Here is a 20,175-nt window from a genome sequence, read left to right as displayed (position 1 = left end):
TCCTGGACCCGGGAGAAAGAGGAGTGGAAGACATGGTCCTGGGAGGAAGTAATGGCTGGGGACAAGACTCTGCCATGGAAGCAGGTGGAGATAGCACAGGAGGAACGACGACGATACGAGGGGACACGGCTAGCACGGAAGCCCGAGAGGCAGCCCCAAGATTTTATTGGGTGGGGCACACGAGGAGATTGCCTAAGTCAGGTTGGAGACCTGAGCCAACTCCTCGTGCTTACTGTGGGGAGCATGAGACTGGTCACGTACCGTGTTATGCAGAGATGCGCACGGTGTCTCCATTTCGCGTTCATAGCCCTGTGCGCTCTATTCCAGCTCCTCGCATTGGCCGGGCTAGAATGGGCATCCAGCCAGGAAGGAAGGTGCCGGCACAGCGCTCCTGGTCTCCAGTATACCTCCTTGGACCAGGATATCCTGTGCCGGCTCTGCGCACTATGTCTCTGGTGAGTCTGCACAGACCAGTGCACCCTGTGCCAGCGCCCTGTGCCAGCGCCCTGTGCCAGCGCCCTGCATTTTCAGGCTGAAAATAAACATCCAACCAGGATGGGTTGTCAGCTCTACACTCCAGACCTCCAGTGCGCCTGCACAGTCCAGTACGTCCTGTTCCTCCTCCCCGCACTCGCCCTGAGGTGCGTGTCCCCAGCCCGGTACCACCAGTGCCGGCACCAGGCCTACAGTGCGCCTTGGCAGTGCAGAGCGTCCGATGACAGTACCCAGTCCGGAGCGTCCGGCGACGGTACCCAGTCCGGAGCCTCCGGCAACGGTCCCCAGTCCACGCTGATCCACGCAGCGAGGGTCCGTTTAGTTTTTGTATTGTCTAGGGGTTTTTGTAAGTCTAGGTGTTTATATGTCTGTGGTTGCCTAGATTGGTTCTCAATCAGAGGCAGCTGTTTATCGTTGTCTCTGATTGGGGACCATATTTAGGGAGCCATATTCCTTGGGTAGTTTGTGGGTTATTAGTCTATGTTTAGTTGCCTGTCTGCTCTAGCCATAACAGCTTCACGGTTTGTTTTTGTTGTTTTGTATTAGTTTTGTTCAGTGTTTGTTCTTCCATTAAAATAAGTATGTACGCTTACCACACTGCGCCTTGGTCTCCTCCATACAACGACCGTGACAGGTGCAGTGCTAGAGGCGTCACTACAGACCTGGGTTCGATCCCAGGTCCAGCGTCGTCCGGGTTAGGGGAGGGTTTTGGCTGTGGGGGGGGGGCTTTACTTGGCTCATCGCGCTCTAGCGACTCCTGCAGGCTGACCTCGGTCGTCAGTTGAACGGTGTTTCCTCTGACACATTGGTGTGGCTGGCTTCTGGGTTAAGCGTGTGGGTGTTAAGAAGTGCGGTTGATTTGGAGGACGCGTGACTCTGAGGTTTAGAGGACGCAAGGGGAAGAAAAGGGGGGGTAAGAAAAAAGACAGGCATCAACATGAAAGCAAATAAATACATTTGACAGATCAATCCATGGCTGAGGCAGTGATCCATACATCACAAAATCCATTGGATAGATATTTAAGAGATAAGATTTACAATGGCAGCCTGGGATCAGTATGTTAACTACCTTGTTCAGGGACAGAATGACAGATATTTGCCTTGTCACCTCTTGGATTTGATATCGCAACCTTTCGGTTACTGGCCCCCCCCAACGCTCTAACCACTAGGCTACCTGCCCCCTCCTTGTGAACAGAGAGAGCCTGACGCTTGTTCCTGTTTCTCCCATCCTCCTTTCCATGGCCCATGTCTGTTCACAGTGCTCCGGTCGGAGAAGGAGTTCCACGATGCAGCAAAGAGGAATGACACGGACAAAATGCGGGAGCTGATGAAGAAAGGAGTGGACATCAAGGCCAAAAACAAAGTGAGTGCATGTACGGGATTGGAGAGCATACACACACAGTCACAGTCGTTGGCAGATACACACACATATGCACGCATGCACACACACTTACACACAATAGTTTACCACTGTCAATTGAATACGGGATGCTATGCATGTTTTTCATGATAATGACTATTGTTGTCTTGAAACCTGACTGAAAGTGAGTTCACAAGAACTTCTACTAATTCCACAAAACGTATACTAAGCTGTACTAATTCCCATTAGTAAACCACAGTGCAAATACCCAGGAAGGATTTGATCTGACAGAGTCAATGCCAGTCAGTCAGTGCCACACTGCCACTGCCAACGCTTTAGCAGCTGTAGCTTTGTTCCTGCCGTTTGTGCTTTGAAGAAAAGGAAACCAGCATCTTGTTGTCCCGGGAAAAGGATATGACCCGGATTTCACCTCACTGTGGTGAAATAACACCATCCGACTTGTTTCTCTTGGCTAGCATGGCCCAAGGTTTCACCGCTAGGTCGTTAACTGTTTCTCACTCAATGTTCTTGCAAATAAGTTGCATAATAAAAGTGTTTGGGGTTTTTTGCAGTAAAATATAGCATGCAACTTATGTTTTCTTCTCTGTGTTGTGATGAACTGAATTACCCTGCAGGGATCATGAAAGTATGAAGCTGTCTATGTGGTTATATAGTGGAAGTATCTTAACCTAGACTTTACATAACCTTTCAGAGCTGTTACTGTATCTGTTCCAGTGGAAAGGGAGAGAGCTTCTGTCTACCTCAAGCTTCTTTATCTGCATGCTCACGTCCACTGCAGATAAACCACCTTTCATGCCTACATTATTGTTGTGTTTTATTTCATTCTGATTCAGAACACTTTATTGTCCTACATTGGGCGATTTGGTTTGCGGCTGTAAAACAATAATATGAAAGAACAGCTACACACTAAAAACACATCAAAAGCATTTCACATTCAAATGTATTTCGCCATCCCCTCGATATGTTCTGCTGTTGTTACTCTCTCCTCTCTATCGTGTTTCTCTCCTCTATCGTGTTGTTTCTCTCTCCTCTCTCTCTCCTCTCTATCGTGTTGTTTCTCTCTCCTCTCTATCGTGTTGTTTCTCTCTCCTCTCTATCGTGTTGTTTCTCTCTCCTCGCTATCGTGTTGTTTCTCTCTCCTCTCTATCGTGTTGTTTCTCTCTCCTCTCTATCGTGTTGTTTCTCTCTCCTCTCTATCGTGTTGTTTCTCTCTCCTCTCTATCATGTTGTTTCTCTCTCCTCTCTATCGTGTTGTTTCTCTCTCCTCTCTATCGTGTTGTTTCTCTCTCCTCTCTATCGTGCTGTTTCTCTCTCCTCTCTATCGTGCTGTTTCTCTCTCCTCTCTATCGTGTTGTTACTCTCTCCTCTCTATCGTGTTGTTTCTCTCTCCTCTCTATCGTGTTGTTTCTCTATCGTGTTGTTTCTCTCTCCTCTCTATCGTGTTGTTTCTCTCTCCTCTCTATCGTGTTTCTCTATCGTGTTGTTTCTCTCTCCTCTTTATCGCGTTGTTTCTCTCTCCTCTCTATCACGTTGTTTCTCTCTCTCTCTCTATCGCGTTGTTTCTCTCTCTCTCTCCTCTATCGTGTTGTTTCTCTCTCCTCTCTATCGTGTTGTTTCTCTCTCCTCCTCTCTCACCATTCTCATTATGTTTTCTCTCTCTTCCTCCTCTCGCTCTCCACAGAAAGGCCGTACAGCGCTGCACTGGGCGGCAGGGGCTGGGAACGAGCAGGCTCTACGTCTGTTACTAGACCATAATAATGAGGTGGATGTGGAGGACAGTGTAGGTACACACACACGCTCACACTCACACTCATGCTTACACTCACACTCACAAACACACACTCATACAGACAGTATTTTATTGTGGGCTATGGCCTCACAAAGTTTATTGCAGTTACTCAGCCATGATCTGCATTTTCTAATGAACTGTGCATAAAATTGCTCATAACATCCCACCTTTGTTTATGAGCCCTTGAGACAACTCTGTCTCTGTAATGCAGTTAATTTGGGTGTATAATGAGGTAACAGTTAGAGACCCCTTCATATTCATCAGCGTAGATGTGGGGGGTCGTAGAAATGACCTTACTCAGTGTTTCTTGTCTGGTTCTCTGCACAGACACACACAAAAGTGCATGCTCGCACACACCCGCACACACACACACACACACGTATGCGCGCACACACACACGTATGCACACACACAGTAAACACCCTTTGTCTCAGGACACTGGCATTATAATGACTGTGATGAATATTTCACCAAACACAAGTAAGACACAGACAGGCAGTCTAAATGGTGATTTCATGTGTTTTGCCACTGCAATGTGTTGACTGTGTCCTGCTTGTGCTGCTGCAATGTTCTTAATTACAACAGACAAGGTTGTAGCCTACATTCTAAATGAACCTACAAAATATTCAGACCCGTTGACTTTTTAAACATTTCATTACGTTACTGCCTTATTCTAAAATGGATGAAACTGTTTTAATTCCTTTTCAATCTACACAAAATAGCCTGTAATAACAAAGAATAAACAGGTTTCTTTACATTTTGAAATAAACTGAAATATCACATTTACATAAGTATTCAGACCCTTTACTCAGTACTTTGTTGGAGCACATTTGGCAGCGATTACAGCCTTGAGACTTCTTGGGTAGGACGCTACAAGCTCGGCACACCTATATTTGGGGAGTTTCTCCCATTTTTCTCTGCAGATCCTCTCAATATCTGTAAGGTTGGATGGGGAGCGTCGCTGCACAGCTATTTTCAGGTCTCTCCAGAGATGTTAGATTAGGTTCAAGCCTAAGCTCTGGCTTGGCCACCCAAGGACATTCAGAGATTTGCCCGAAGCCACTCCTGCGTTGTCTTGACTATGTGCTTGGAGTCGATGACCTGTTGGAAGGTGAACCTTCACCCCAGTCTGAGGTCCTGAGCGCTCTAGAGCGCTCTTCATCAAGGATCTCTCTGTACTTTGCTCCGTTATTCTTTCTCTTGATCCTGACTAGTCTCCCAGTCCCTGCCGCTGAAAACATCCCCACAGCATGATGCTGCCTCCACCATGCTTCACCGTAGGGATGGTGCCATGTTTCCTCCAGACGTGAAGCTTGGCATTCAGGTCAAAGAGTTCAATCTTGTTTTCATCAGACCACAGAATCTTGTTTCTCATGGTCTGAGAGTCCTTTAGGTGCCTTTTTGCAAACTCTAAGTTAACTGTCTTGTGCCTTCTATTGAGGAGTGGCTTCCGTCTGGCCACTCTACCGTAAAGGCCAGATTGTTGGAGTGCTGCAGAGATGTCCTTCTGGAAGGTTCTCCCATCTCTACAGAGCAACTCTGAAGCTCTGTCAGTGACCATCGGGTTCTTGGTCACCTCCCTGACCAAGGCCCTTCTCCCCCGATTGCTCAGTTTGGCTGGGTGGCCAGCTCTAGGAAGAGTCTTGGTGGTTCCAAACTTCTTCCATTTAAGGATGATGGAGGCCACCTTGTTGTTGGGGACCTTCAATGCTGCAGAATTTTTTTGGTGTACCCTTACCCAGATCCGTGCCTCAACACAATCCTGTCTCGGAGGGCTATGGAAAATTTTTGCTCTGACATGCACTGTCAACTGTGGGACCTTACATAGACAGGTGTGTGCCTTTCCAAATCATGTCCAATAAGTTGAATTTACCACAGGTGGACTCCAATCAAGTTGTATGGAAACGGGATGCACCTGAGCTCAATATCGAGTCTCATAGCTTGAAAACAATTCTAAAGCCCATTTTTTTCTTTGTCATTATGGGATATTGTGTGTAGATTGATGAGGGAAAAAGTATTTCATCCATTTTAGAATAAGGCTGTAACATAACAACATTTGGAAAAAGTAAAGTGGTCTGAATACTTTCCGATTGCACTGTATACATTACATTCAAAAGGTATTCCCACCCCTTGACTTTTTCCAAATGTTGTTGTGTTACGGCCTGAATTTAAAATGTATTCAATTGAGATTGTGTCACTGGCCTACTACACACAATACCTCATAATGTCAATGTGTAATTATGTTTTTAGTAGTGTTTACAAATTAATTAAAAAAAATAAAAGCTGAAATGTATTGAGTCAATAAGTATTCAACCGCCAAGCCTAAATAAATTCAGGAGTAAAAATGTGCTGAACAAGTCACATAATCAATTGCATGGTGCAATAATAGTGTTTAACATGATTTCTGAATGACTACCTTCTCTCTTTACCCCACACATACAATTATATGTAAGGTCCCTCAGTCGAGCGGTGAATTTCCAACACAGATTCAATGACAAAGACCAAGGACATGTTCTAATGCCTAGCAAAGAAGGGCTTTGAGAAATAAAATAAAAAAAGCAGACATTGAATATCCTTTTGAGCAGATACAGGCATCTTTCCTAACTCAGTTGCCGAAGAGGATGGAAACCACTCAGGGATTTCACCATGAGGCCAATGGTGACTATAAAACAGTTAGAGTTTAATACCTGCGATAGGAGTAAACTGAGGATGGATCAACAACATTGTAGTTACTCCACAATACTAACCTACATGACAGAGTGAACACAACACAACATGCCTACCACTTTTAAGCTGCAAAATATTTTTTATTGTGAGACAAACAAGAAATAAGACAAAAAAACAGAACTTGAGCGTGCATAACTATTCCCCCTCAAGTCAAAACTTTGTAGAGCCACCTTTTTGCAGAAATTACAGATGCAAGTCTCTTGGGATATGTCTTTATAAGCTTGGCACATCTTGCCACTGGGAGTTTTGCAAAACTGCTCCATCTCCTTCAATTTGGTTGTGTTCCGTTGGTATACAGCAATCTTTAAGTCATACCACAGATTCTCAATTGGATTGAGGTCTGGGCTCTGACTAGGCCATTCCAAGACAATTAAATGTTTCCCCTTAAACCACTCGAGTGTTGCTTTAGCAGTATGCTTAGGGCCATTGTCCTGCTGGATGGTGAACCTCTCAAATCTCTGGAAGACTGAAACAGGTTTCCCTCAAGAATTTCCCTGTATTTAGTGCCATCCATCATTCCTTCAATTCTGACAAGTTTCCCAGTCCCTGCCGATAAAAAAACATGGTTATTTAAAAAATGTTTTAACCAGGTAGGCCAGTTGAGAACAAGTTCTCATTTACAACTGCAACCTGGCCAAGATAAAGCAAAGCAGTGCAACAAAAAATAAGAGTTACACATGGGATAAACAAAAGTACAATCAATAACACAATAGAAATATATATATACAGTGTGTGCAAATGGAGTAAGGAGGTAATGCAATAAATAGGCCATAGTAGTGAAGTAATTACAATTTAGCAAATTAACACTGGAGTGATAGATGTGCAGATGATGATGTGCAAGTAGACATACTGGTGTGCAAAAGAGGTAGTTAGTTGGATTGGCTATTACAGATGGGCTGTGTACAGCTGCAGTGATTGGTAAGCTGCTCAGATAGCTGATGCTTAAAATTATTGAGGGAGACATAAGTTTCCAACTTCAGCGATTTTTGCAATTCGTTCCAGTCATTGGCAGCAGAGACCTGGAAGGAAAGGCGGCCAAAGGAGTTGTTGGCTTTGGGGATGACCAGTGAGATACACCTGCTGGAGCGTGTGCTACGGGTGGGTGTTGTTATGGTGACCAGTGAGCTGAGATGAGGCAGAGCTTTACCTAGCAAAGACTTATAGATGACCTGGAGCCAGTGGGTCAGCCGAATATGTAGCGAGGGCCAGCCGATGAGAGCATACAGGACGCAGTGATGGGTGGTATATGGGGCTTGGTGACAAAACGGATGGCACTGTGATAGACTGCATCCTGTTTGCTGAGTTGGTGTGTTGGAGACTATTTTGTAGATGACATCGCCAAAGTCGAGGATCGGTAGGATAGTCAGTTTTACGAGGGTATGTTTAGCAGCGTGAGTGAAGGAGGCTTTGTTGTGAAATAGATTCTAGATTTAATTTTGGATTGGAGATGCTTAATGAGTCTGGAAGGAGAGTTTACAGTCTAGCCATACACCTAGGTATTTGTAGTTGTCCACATATTCTAAGTCAGAACTGTCCATAGTAATGACGCAAGTCGGGCGAGCGGGTGCGAGCAGCGATCGGTTGAAGAGCATGTATTTAGTTTTACTAGCGTTTAAGAGCAGTTGGAGGCCACAGAAGGAGTGTTGTATGGCATTGAAGCTCGTTTGGAGGTTTGTTAACACAGTGTCCAAAGAAGGGCTAGAAGTATACAGAATGGTGTCGTCTGCGTAGAGGTGGATCAAGGAATCACCCGCAGCAAGAGCGACATCATTGATATATACAGAGAAAAGAGTCGGCCCGAGAATTGAACCCTGTGGTACCCCCATAGACTGCCAGAGGTCTGGACCACAGGCCTTCCGATTTGACACACTGAATTATATCTGAGAAGTAGTTGGTGAACCAGGTGAGGCAGTCATTTGAGAAACCAAGGCTGTTGAGTCTACCGATGAGAATACGGTGAGTGACAGAGTCGAAAGCCTTGGCCAGGGCGATGAAGACGGCTGCACAGTACTGTCTTTTATCGATGGCGGTTATGATATCGTTTAGTATCTCAGAGTGATGAGAGGTGTTGGGTTTGCGCCAGATATAGCGTTTTCCTTGATGGCCAAAAAGCTCAATTTTAGTCTCATCTGACCAGAGTACCTTCTTCCATATGTTTGGGGAGTCGCCCACGTGCCTTTTGGCAAACACCAAACGTGTTTGCTTATTTTTGTTCTTTAAGCAATGGCTTTTTTTGCCAGTTCTGTGGAGTGTACTGCTTGAAGTGGTCCTATGGACAGATACTCCTATCGCCGCTGTGGAGCTTTGCAGCTCCTTCCTATCTTTGTTCTCTTTGTTGCCTGTCTGACTAATGCCCTCCTTGCCTGGTCCATGAGTTTTGGTGGGCAGCCCTCTCTTGGCAGGTTTGTTGTGGTGACATATTCTTTCCATTTTTTAATAATGGATTTAATGGTGCTCTGTGGGATGTTCAAAGTTTCAGATAGTTTTGTATAACCCAACCTTGATCTATACTTCTCCACAACTTTGTCCCTGACCTGTTTGGCGAGCTCCTTGGTCTTCATGGTGCCGCTTGCTTAGTGTAGTTGCAGACTCTGGGGTCTTTCAGAACAGGTGTATATATACTGAGATCACGTGACAGATCATGTGACACTTAGATTGCACACAGGTGGACTTTATTTAACTAGTTATGTGACTTCTGAAGGTAATTGGTTGCACCAGATCATATTTACGACACGCAGGTGCGCGTAACGATGGTGACAGGTGTGCGCCATAACGAGCAGCCTGATGACCTAGAGGCCTGAGAGGGAGCACACTTGACACAGAGACAAATTCCCCTTTCAGCAGGACAATAACCTAAAACACAAGGCCAAATATACACTGGAGTTGCTTCCCAAGACAACATTGAATGTTCCTGAGTGGCCTACTGTAGTTACAGCTTTGACTTAAAACGGCTTGAAAATCTATGGAAAGACTTGAAACTGGCTGTCTAGCAATGATCAACAATCAACTTGACAGAGCTTGAAGAATCTTTCAAATAATAATGTGCAAATATTGTACAATCCATGTGTTCTCAGGTGTGATTCTAACATGTATTGACTCATGGGTGTGAACACCTATGTACATTTGATATTTTTGTATTTAATTAACAATAAATTAGCAACACTTTCTAAAAACATGTTTTCACTTTGTCGTTATGGGGTATTGTGTTAAGATGGGTGAAAAAAGCAACAATTTTATCCATGTTGAATATCAGGCTTTAAAACAACATTTGGAATAAGTCAAGGGGAAAATACTTTCTGAAGGCACATATTATATATGAGGCAGAGATGTAGGCTACATAATCATGGAGATCAAATCGGCTGCGAGTCCAGAAGAGGGTGAGTAAAGTGAACAGCAGCAGATACTTAGAAAATGTGTGTTCATTCTATTTCTACAACATGCTGTCCCTTCTCAGTTTGGTATGAATCCTCTGCTGCTGGCAGCCTGGTTCGGTCGCCTCAAGATCCTACAGATCCTCGTGGCCTCTGGCGCAAAGCTCAACTGTGAAAACAAAGTAAGTTATACAATTAATTACATGAATTGACCCAATTCAATGGAACGGATCCTACCCCCAATGATGTAAAAACGCGGATAGAACTACATCATGCAATTACCTTCATGTTTTAGTCTTTTAATTGTGTCTATTCTACAATTGTGTCTAATTGTAACTAGTCATAGCTTGTGTAATTCAGGCAAACAATATGCTGTTTGTATTCACACCTATGCACACAAAAGAAAAGCCAACTTAACCAATTGCTTAATCAGGGGTACTCTGTGTTGGCTGGACTTCAAAATGACAAGAAGTTGAGCTGATGTGTTCAAGTTTGTTCACTCAACAAATACTGCTCGAAGTTAGCTGAATTTGAACAAGCTTGTTGAGTAAAATTACAAATTCATGTTTGCTCAAAACCAATCATCTTCATATTTCCCTGCAGGTTTGTTCTCAGAATTGTTGATTAATCTTATGCTACATTTTTCTGAACTAACCCAATCTGTTAGTAGTTGGACTTATTGCACCAGTTACTGAGATGGCTGTTCCAGTTTAGATGATTTAGGTCTCATTAATCAAACTTCTCTACCCCAGCAGTCAATTTTGGACATCCTTACTCTGGCTGGATTCTTCAAAAAATTACACATCACTTTGCAAGCCAGCATACTGTGTTTTGCAGGGTTGTGTCAGACCAGTGTGTTATGGTGTAATTAGACCCTCAAAGAATGATACATTGTCATAAAGAGTTTAATTTGAAAAATAACATTCACAAACATTTTAGCATCCAGGCAATGGCGGAACAATTTCTACATATTACGCCTTTAAAGCTTGCAAATATAGTGCTCTGTAAGTTAATTTATGTCATAATAATTTACTGACTGACTTGACTTAAGCCTTTGGCTCCTATGAGGAGCATAGGCCATTGACAAATGTACTCCATCTTACTAGGTTTGGGGCAAGTGTCACGTCCTGACCTTAGAGACGTTTTATTTCTCTATTTGGTTAGGTCAGGGTGTGATTTGGGTGGGCATTCTATGTTTTCTATTTCTTTGTTTTTGGCCAAGTGTGGTTCCCAATCAGAGGCAGCTGTCTATCATTGTCTCTGATAGGGAATCATACTTAGGCAGCCTTTTCCCACTTAATGTTGTGGGTAATTATTTATTTTCTGTGTGTGTTTGTGTGCTCCACGGTTGCGTCACGTTCGGTTTCTGTTTACCTGTTTTTTGTTGTGAAGGTTTCACTTTATTAAAGATGTGGAATTACATGCACGCTGCTCCTTGGCTCATCTATGACAGGGAGTTTGAAGACAGTGAACGTGACAGCAAGTCTTCCAGATCACACCACTTGAGGCGGCTTTCAGTCATTTCTGTCTTACAATTCATTTTTGTATTATAATAAGACTTATAATATGTTATGTATCCGTCTCTCTGTCAGAATGGTCTGGGCCTGCTGCACTGTGCCGCCCAGCGGGGTCATAGCAGAGTGCTGGAGTTCATCATGGAGGACCTAGTAGAGGATGTACTGCTGGACAGGGTGGACAATGTGACTGCCCCACACCACATTACCGGTTCTTCACTAGCACGCTTTCTGCACTTTCCTAGTTCTTCCAAAGACCTTTCATAGCAAATTCCTTGAACTTGTATTTTCCTGGGAGTGCTTTCCTTTCCCAGTACTTTCCCAGTACTGTCCTAGGGCTTTCCTTATACTCTCCCTGTGTGTGCTTTAGTCTCAACCCTGCCTGGTTACAGGATTTACAAGGGAAATTGATGACACAATTTAAAAAATCTTGTTTACTTTAAGAATTTGATTGATGCAGTATCACCACCCTCTGTGCACAACAGATACCTTGAGGGTTTACTATGCTTCCTATTATTTATCCTGTGCCATGTTGGATGTGTTTACTAGGATGTCAAACCTGCTTGTCGCATGTTGGCTGGACATCAGTGACATCAAGCCCCACCCCCAACAGCCAACTGTCGCTTACAGAGTGACAGACTAGTCCCTTGCTCTGTTGGCTAAAACAGTTGGCTTGTGTGTTTGTGCAGGAGGTTATTAGTTTGAGCCCTGCTTGGGGCAGAACAGAAGACACTGTTATTCCATACTGTCAATACTTTCATACTGTAATTTGGTCATATTGTCATTAGTGTCATTTGGTCATGCTGTGATGTTGTCATTACTGTTACTGTCTTCTTCTAGTTAATCCCTCACTCCCTGTTTTACTGTCAGTCTGGGAAGACAGCGTTTCACCTGGCTGCAGAACATGGACAACTAGAGGTGGTTGAGTTCCTCATCGGTATGGGCTGCACTCACGGCCTCAAGGATAAGGTAGGTTCAGACGTTGACACACGTGCACACATACACACTTATAGGTTAATACATGATTAGGCTAGTGTTACAGTAGTGAGAGAGTAAACATCAACTTTAAACACCTTTGGAAAATGCGTTTACATTACTTTTCGTGTGTGTTTGTAACATGTTATCATGTAAATATAGCATGATGTCTTTGTGTTTTTATATATTGTATAGGATGAAAACATGGCCATCCATCTAGCAGCCAAGCATGGACATAACGAGGTCCTGCAGAAGTTAGTTGAGACAGGAGTGGACATTGACGAGAGAAACATAGTGAGTAAAGAACATATTGTCACTGTCAGGTGTGGTGTAGGGTTAAAAGCAGCCCAGAAACTACATTTTATATTCAATGCCTTTTAGCTGTCGTGGTTCCTGCTTCACTTTATATGGATAATGATGAGAAAAAATAGTTTACTATTAATTTATGTTTTGCTTCTAAACCTTTATTTTGCCAGGAAATAACTAATTCTATTTCACTATAATAACAATTAGGGTTACTGCTACTTGTTCTATTTTATATGGTTGATTATTCCCTATTCTGTTGATAGAATGTAAAGCTGATGGAGGCCTGTTGTGACGTGATATTTGGTTCTCCAGGACGGACTGACACCTCTGCACCTGTCCTCTGATGGAGGTCACTATGAATGTGTCAAACTACTGCTGGAGGCCTGCTGTAATGTCAACGCGCTGACAAACGTAAGGGTCAACTTTCAATTAACTATAACTCATAAAGGCTTTATAGAGCATTCATCTATATATTCATATAGCTGTAAACGTATGGACAGAGGACCACCTAGAAGTGTGTGCTTCCTATGCACTGACTGGGACCTTCTCTTCCAAGACAATGATGTTAAAACCCTTGCAGAGACAGGCATGGATGATAATACATGATTTCTAAAGCATCTAAATATGTCAAAGAGTTTATAAAGACTTTAAGTCAATTGTAATTAGTTTAAAGTAGTACCTGATTATCACACTTACATTTAAGACTGAATCTGAGATGGATGGATAGATAATTGGATGGATAGATAATTGGATGGATAGATAATTGGATGGATAGATAATTGGATGGATAGATAATTGGATGGATAGATAATTGGATAGATAGATAATTGGATGGATAGATGTATAATGTCAAAGTGCCAACTAATGTGTAAGACTGAGAGGTACGTTAGTGAGTCTGAACTGTGACCTGTCCCACTATGTTGTTGTCTGTGCAGAAGAATATGAATGCCCTCCACTACGTGGCCCAGCACGGCTTTGAGAGGGAAACCAGTCTGCTGCTGGAGGCGGGCGTCAACACAGACACGGTGGATGGCGTGAGTATGCAACCAACCTTTAACCATACTGTACATGCTACACTAGTTTGTGCATCGGTTAGCTCCCCTGTAGGAATAGTTGGTAGCACTTATTGCAACTTGGTTAGCTCCTCTTTCAAATTACAATAGTGAACAGCCAGGTCTTTTAGTTAAGCCCAACAGCTCAGAATACACCAGTAGGGTTCAGCATCTGCACCATGTCTTCTCCACTTTCTCTTTTTCCTAACTTTTTCCTACTCAGAGAATTGGTGCCACATTTGTTGTATAATTTAGTGCATGTCCTATATTGATGTTTTCAGTAAGTGTTTTATTTATTTTATTTTTTAAGGAGTAGGACAGTCCCACTCGTCTCATATGTTTGTTGTATTGGATAGAGAGAGTCAATAAACAGGTGTTCTGACATGCTAGTTGTAAACCCATGCTGCAGCAGTAGGGTCCTGGAGGCAGCAGCTTAGACCACTGGATCCGCCCAAGACACAAAAGGTGTTTTTTCAGTGCCTCAGTGCAGAATAGGTTCTCTCCATAGATCTTTGTTTTAGTTTGTGTCTGAAACAAGACCACAAGCTACAGTACAACAGGCCTTTTCCTCCCACGTACCACTAATCAAAAGAGAACCATCGCACTCCCCCAGAAGCTTGGCTGGTGTGTAAAACCTGCCAATTCAGACAAACAAAGAGGTGTAATGGGTTCTTACTGAATACCTGTCTGTGTAAGTTATCCCTGATGCAGTGACCATTATAAAACACAGTGAATAATGAAATAAGATTTATGCAACGTCTTTTTGAGTGCGAACTCATTACACCTCCTTGTTCCTCAGACTGTTGGTGCATTTAAAGCAGGCCTTAAGACTCATCTCTGTCGGCTGGACTAGCCTCGTTCCTAGACTCCTATTGTTGTTTTCATGATATTGTTATATATTTTTTAAATGTCTTTACTGTATTTCCTAGTTTATATTTCATTTTATGCACTTTGAGATTATTCTTGCATAATGAAAAGCGCTCTACAAGTATAACTTATTATTATTATTTACGTGGCATCTGTATGTGGTAACCATCAATGTGTATCTAATTTTACCTTGTGTTTTGAACAGCAACACACATCCCCTCTTCACACCGCCGTGCTCCACAATCACACCGAGGTGGTACGGCTGCTAATAGACGCTGAATGTGATCTGGACATATCTGACAATGTGAGTAATGTTTCCACTCTCTGGGCGTTACAGTAAACACCTTACTGTATGGAAACATTCTATACAATGCATTCAATGATTTGTTAGGTCAATGGTGCATCGTGTACCTTAGTGTCTGTATCGATTCTGAGTCATCGTGTACCTTAGTGTCTGTATCGATTCTGAGTCATCGTGTACCTTAGTGTCTGTATCGATTCTGAGTCATCGTGTACCTTAGTGTCTGTATCGATTCTGAGTCATCGTGTACCTTAGTGTCTGTATCGATTCTGAGTCATCGTGTACCTTAGTGTCTGTATCGATTCTGAGTCATCGTGTACCTTAGTGTCTGTATCGATTCTGAGTCATCGTGTACCTTAGTGTCTGTATCGATTCTGAGTCATCGTGTACCTTAGTGTCTGTATCGATTCTGAGTCATCGTGTACCTTAGTGTCTGTATCGATTCTGAGTCATCGTGTACCTTAGTGTCTGTATCGATTCTGAGTCATCGTGTACCTTAGTGTCTGTATCGATTCTGAGTCATCGTGTACCTTAGTGTCTGTATCGATTCTGAGTCATCGTGTACCTTAGTGTCTGTATCGATTCTGAGTCATCGTGTACCTTAGTGTCTGTATCGATTCTGAGTCATCGTGTACCTTAGTGTCTGTATCGATTCTGAGTCATCGTGTACCTTAGTGTCTGTATCGATTCTGAGTCATCGTGTACCTTAGTGTCTGTATCGATTCTGAGTCATCGTGTACCTTAGTGTCTGTATCGATTCTGAGTCATCGTGTACCTTAGTGTCTGTATCGATTCTGAGTCATCGTGTACCTTAGTGTCTGTATCGATTCTGAGTCATCGTGTTGCTTAGTGTCTGTATCGATTCTGAGTCATCGTGTTGCGTGATCTGTGTTTGAAGTTGTGCACATTATCATTGAGGTAAAGACCATAGAACAGAAGGCTTCTGTACAGTATACTGCCATAACACTTGTAACACTAATGACCTAATTCATCTCTTTTTTTCCCCTCTTTTTCTGTCTCACTCTCTCGTTCTTTCTCCCTTCCCTCTCTACCTCCTTCATTACAGAGGCTCCAGACAGCCCTGCACATCGCAGCAGAGCATGGAAGACAGGACATCGCTGAGATGATCCTCATAGCTGGGGTTAACCTCAAACTACTGGATAAGGTATTTGATTTAATCTAATTTTAAAGGGTAATTTTTTTATCTGGTTTTTTATTTACCTTTAGAAGTGAAGTGATCCATTAAAACATGGCGCAGCAAACAAGAACGCCTGTATGTGGGAGTTGTAATGGATTGTTAATAACGCGTGGATAAAACGCATTTCAAGAGGTTATCTAAATTCCAATGTGGTTGGACAACTCATTGAGGGTATCAATCACTGAAGATATGGTATCTAAATCGTATCAATACAGATAACGTGTTTCACTGACAGTCACACTTGCAATAAAAATTCAATAATGTCAACTTTATTTTCCTTGATGGTAAAATTGCATTGGAAACAATGCTGTGTATTAAAATAACTCATATCATATAATACAAACATTTAACATCAGAATTCCCAACACACTTAAACACAATTTCTAAGAAAGCTTCCATTTTCATATCTCATCAGTCTGGCACAGCAGATGCTTCCTCCTGTGAGTAATAGTCCTGAGACTAGGTTAACATCTCATGGGCTCACTGGATTAATGAAATAATTTCCCCTATTCCCGTTAAAGTGTGTTTAAAGGGCTCAAGCATTATTTAATTCCAGTCTGAAGACTATGCCAGGATCCTGTTAATCAGAGCACACCGGAGAAAAGCATTTTGCAACAGAAAACAACAACAAGTATTGCTTATTAGATACGTTTAGGTAGTACCTCTCATTTCACTGTTTCTCCCCGAATTAGTGCTAATGAACTGGACCCACGACCCAGGTGAATTGGTGCTAATGAACTGGACCCGGGTGAAGTAGTGCTAATGAACTGGACCCGGGTGAAGTAGTGCTAATGAACTGGACCCGGGTGAATTAGTGCTAATGAACTGGACCCGGGTGAAGTAGTGCTAATGAACTGGACCCAGGTGAAGTAGTGCTAATGAACTGGACCCAGGTGAATTAGTGCTAATGAACTGGACCCGGGTGAATTAGTGCTAATGAACTGGACCCGGGTGAAGTAGTGCTAATGAACTGGACCCAGGTGAAGTAGTGCTAACGGACAGGACCCAGGTGAATTAGTGCTAACGGACAGGACCCAGGTGAACTGGACCCAGGTGAATTAGTGCTAATGAACTGGACCCAGGTGAAGTAGTGCTAATGATCTGGACCCAGGTGAAGTAGTGCTAATGAACTGGACCCAGGTGAAGTAGTGCTAATGATCTGGACCCAGGTGAAGTAGTGCTAATGAACTGGACACACGGCCCAGGTGATGTACTGTATGTCATATTGAATCCAGTGTTGTGGCTGTGTGTTGGTACTCTCAGCAGGGGAAGACTTCTCTGGAGGTGGCAGCCAGAGGAAACCATGTCATCTTAGTGGACATGATCATCAAAGCAGACCGGTTTTACAAGTGGGAAAAGGTAGGTTCATATTTAAACGCGCCTGCAGCTCTACTTTGTTCATGTTGAGATCGACTACTTTAGGTCTTCGCAGCTGTACCAGATCATCACGATTCCGGAATGAGTGTTTTGGAATTTCAGAATTAAATATCAGTCTGCTTCGCAGCTCAACTGCAATGCAGTCAATCTCAAACACACACCCTTTATTTGTGTACCAGGACAACGTGATCAGCGATGATGATTCGTGGCTGGGGAAGCAGCTGAGCTTTAAGCAGGACCACCAGGTGGAGACCCAGCACCTGCGCTCTGTCACGTGGAGGCTGGCCACCAAAGACCTGTCCCGCGGGGAGTGGAAGAGTCTCGCACAACACTGGGGCTTCACGGATGCCCACATACGCTCCATAGAGCAGCAGTGGACAGGTGAAGTGTTGGCTTGGTCTAGAAATAACCCCCAGAGCCTAGCTCGTTGTTTTCAGATCTGAAGCAATCACATAGGTCTAAGTGAAAATTCAACTTTCCATCTAGCTTTCTATCTGATTTTAAGGGCGTTTCCGCCATATTGCTTACATTCATATGATTCCTTCAGATCTGTAAACACCAAAGAGCCTAAGGAGTTAGCAGCCTGGGCGGACAGGTAGCCTTTAGGTGAGAGGCTGACCAGTAGCCAGAGGGTTGCTGGTTCAACCTAGAGGGTTAATTGACAGATCCCAGGTACCATATCCTGCCCTTGTGCCCTTGAGCAAGGCACTTAAGCCCAGAACTGTCCTTATTGTAGCCCACCTATTTTATATAAGTCTCTTATGACATTCACATATGTTAGGTACAAAGAGCTTCAAGGAGCATGGGCACCGTATGTTGCTGATCTGGCTGCATGGAGTAGTCATCGCAGGGGAGAACCCAATCAAAGGCTTGTATGAGGGACTGACGGGGATCTCCAGGACCGACCTAGCTGGTGAGTCAATGGAACGGGGGACGGGAGTCAACACCCATCAGGTATTCGAACCTGAGCACCAGGGCACAATGGGCGAATAGCATTTTTTTAAATAAAAACAACAATGGATGTTCTTATCGGACTGTACTGTCCAATCATTGTCAGTCATTTCATGCCTACTGAACACTGCCCAGCTTCCCTCTAGACCACACTGCTGTCTAGCCTGGGGGAGGTAGTTGTCCAAAAGCTTTGAGCATATTATGTAGTGGTGTAAAGTAACTAAGTAAAAATACTTAGAGTAGTTTAAGTAGTACTTCAATCTTTTGGTATTTGTTTCATTAGCCCATTGTTGATATAGTCCAAAAATGTTTTGCATGTCAGCAATGAAGTTTTCATGATATATAAGTAGAGAAATACAGCCGGTAAGATGCATTTTGCATCATAAGAGGATGCATCACACTGGCTGTATTTCTGTACTTTGAAAGGGTATCTGAACTTTACTTTATTATTTATATTGTTGACAACTTTTAGTTTTATTCTAAAACAGTCCTAAAGCAAATATGTACTTTTTACTCCCATACATTTCCCTGTCACCCAAAAGCACTGGTCACATTTTGAGTGCTCAGGTAGGACAGCAATATAATCCAATTCAATTACCAATATAACAGGTTTTCATCCCTACTGCCACTTTTCTGGCGAACTCACTATTATGTCTGAGTTTTGGAGTGTGCCCCTGGCTCTCCGTAAATTTAAAAAACAAGGAAATTGTATCGTGTGGTTTGCTTAATATAAGGAATTTGATGTATAGTATTTACTTGTACTTTTCTCAAGAATGACAATTTAGTACTTTTTCCACCACTGATATTGTGCTTATTAATTACATAAGTACATTAAATGCTGGTTTGACCATCTTTTATCATCTCTACCAGTAATGGTCCGTAGCCCGTAGGTCAACTTGAATGAACAAAGAAGTTTCCTTTTTCTTTCTTTCAACAGAAAGCATCAGACAGAAGGCAAATGCAGACACAAGCTCTCCCAAGAAATGCACCGCCATGTGAACAAGTCCATCCTGAAACACACTGTTGTACTGCAGGAATAAATGCCCATTTCAGGGTTCAAAACTAAAAATAGTGTCTGAATAAAGTTAACACACTGAACAAAATATAAATGCAACATGTAAAGTGTTGGTCCCATGTTTCATGACCTGAAATAAATGATCTCAAATGGTGCATTTGCACAAAAAGATTATTTCTCTCAAATTTTGTGCACAAATTTGTTTACATCCCTGTTAGTGAGCATATCTCTTTTGCCAAGATAATCCATCTGCCTGACAGGTGTGGCATATCAAGAAGCTGATTTAACAGCATGATCATTATACAGGTGTACCTTGTGCTGGGAACGATAGAAGGCAACTCCAAAATGTACAGATTTGTCACACAACACAATGCAACAGATGTCTCATGTTTTGAGGGAGCATGAAATTGGAATGCTGACTGCATGAATTTCCACCAGAGCTGTTGCCAGAGAATTTAATGTCCATAAGCCTCAAGTCATTTGAGAGAATTTGGCAGTACGTCCAACCGGCCTCACAACCACAGACCACAGGTATGGCGTTATGTGAGCGAGCGGTTTGCTGCTGTCAACGTTGTGGACAGAAAGCCCCATGGTGGCGGTGGGGTTATGGTATGGGCAGGCATAAGCTACAGACAACGAACACAACTGCATTTTATCGATGGCAATTTGAATGCACAGAGATACCGTGACAAGATTCTGAGGCACATTGTCATGCCATTCATCCGTCGCCATCACCTCATGTTTCATCATGATAATGTACGGCCCCCATGTCGCAAGGATCTGTACACAATTCCTGGAGGCTGAACATTTCCCAGTTCTTTCATGTCCTGCGTACTCACCAGACATGTCACCTGTT

General features: G+C 43.1%; 1 protein-coding gene across 1 annotated transcript; it reads left to right on the top strand.

Annotated features, from left to right (window-relative positions):
* Positions 1-555: 555 nt before the first annotated feature.
* On the top strand, positions 556-19,315 carry LOC139412447 (ankyrin repeat and death domain containing 1A). Its single transcript, XM_071159236.1, has 15 exons — positions 556-748; positions 1,755-1,858; positions 3,558-3,656; positions 9,847-9,945; positions 11,356-11,463; positions 12,148-12,246; positions 12,448-12,546; positions 12,871-12,969; positions 13,494-13,592; positions 14,683-14,781; positions 15,845-15,943; positions 17,240-17,335; positions 17,533-17,734; positions 18,135-18,266; positions 19,242-19,315. Exons 1-15 carry the CDS (start codon positions 556-558, stop codon positions 19,301-19,303), a joined length of 1,689 nt encoding a protein of 562 aa, XP_071015337.1. The 3' UTR covers positions 19,304-19,315.
* Positions 19,316-20,175: the final 860 nt, after the last annotated feature.

The sequence above is a fragment of the Oncorhynchus clarkii genome, chromosome 6 (assembly GCF_045791955.1).
Source record: "Oncorhynchus clarkii lewisi isolate Uvic-CL-2024 chromosome 6, UVic_Ocla_1.0, whole genome shotgun sequence".
NCBI lineage: Eukaryota > Metazoa > Chordata > Actinopteri > Salmoniformes > Salmonidae > Oncorhynchus > Oncorhynchus clarkii.
This window is presented reverse-complemented; position numbering and strand designations above follow the sequence as displayed.

Bases quoted from the DNA above. Each gene is read 5' to 3' on its own strand.
- LOC139412447 (XM_071159236.1), top strand. From the start codon at position 556: ATGGGTTGTCAGCTCTACACTCCAGACCTCCAGTGCGCCTGCACAGTC. The intron at 3,657-9,846 runs GTAGGTACACAC...GTCCCTTCTCAG, and splicing joins AGGTGGATGTGGAGGACAGT to TTTGGTATGAATCCTCTGCT. The intron at 15,944-17,239 runs GTATTTGATTTA...TGGTACTCTCAG, and splicing joins ACCTCAAACTACTGGATAAG to CAGGGGAAGACTTCTCTGGA.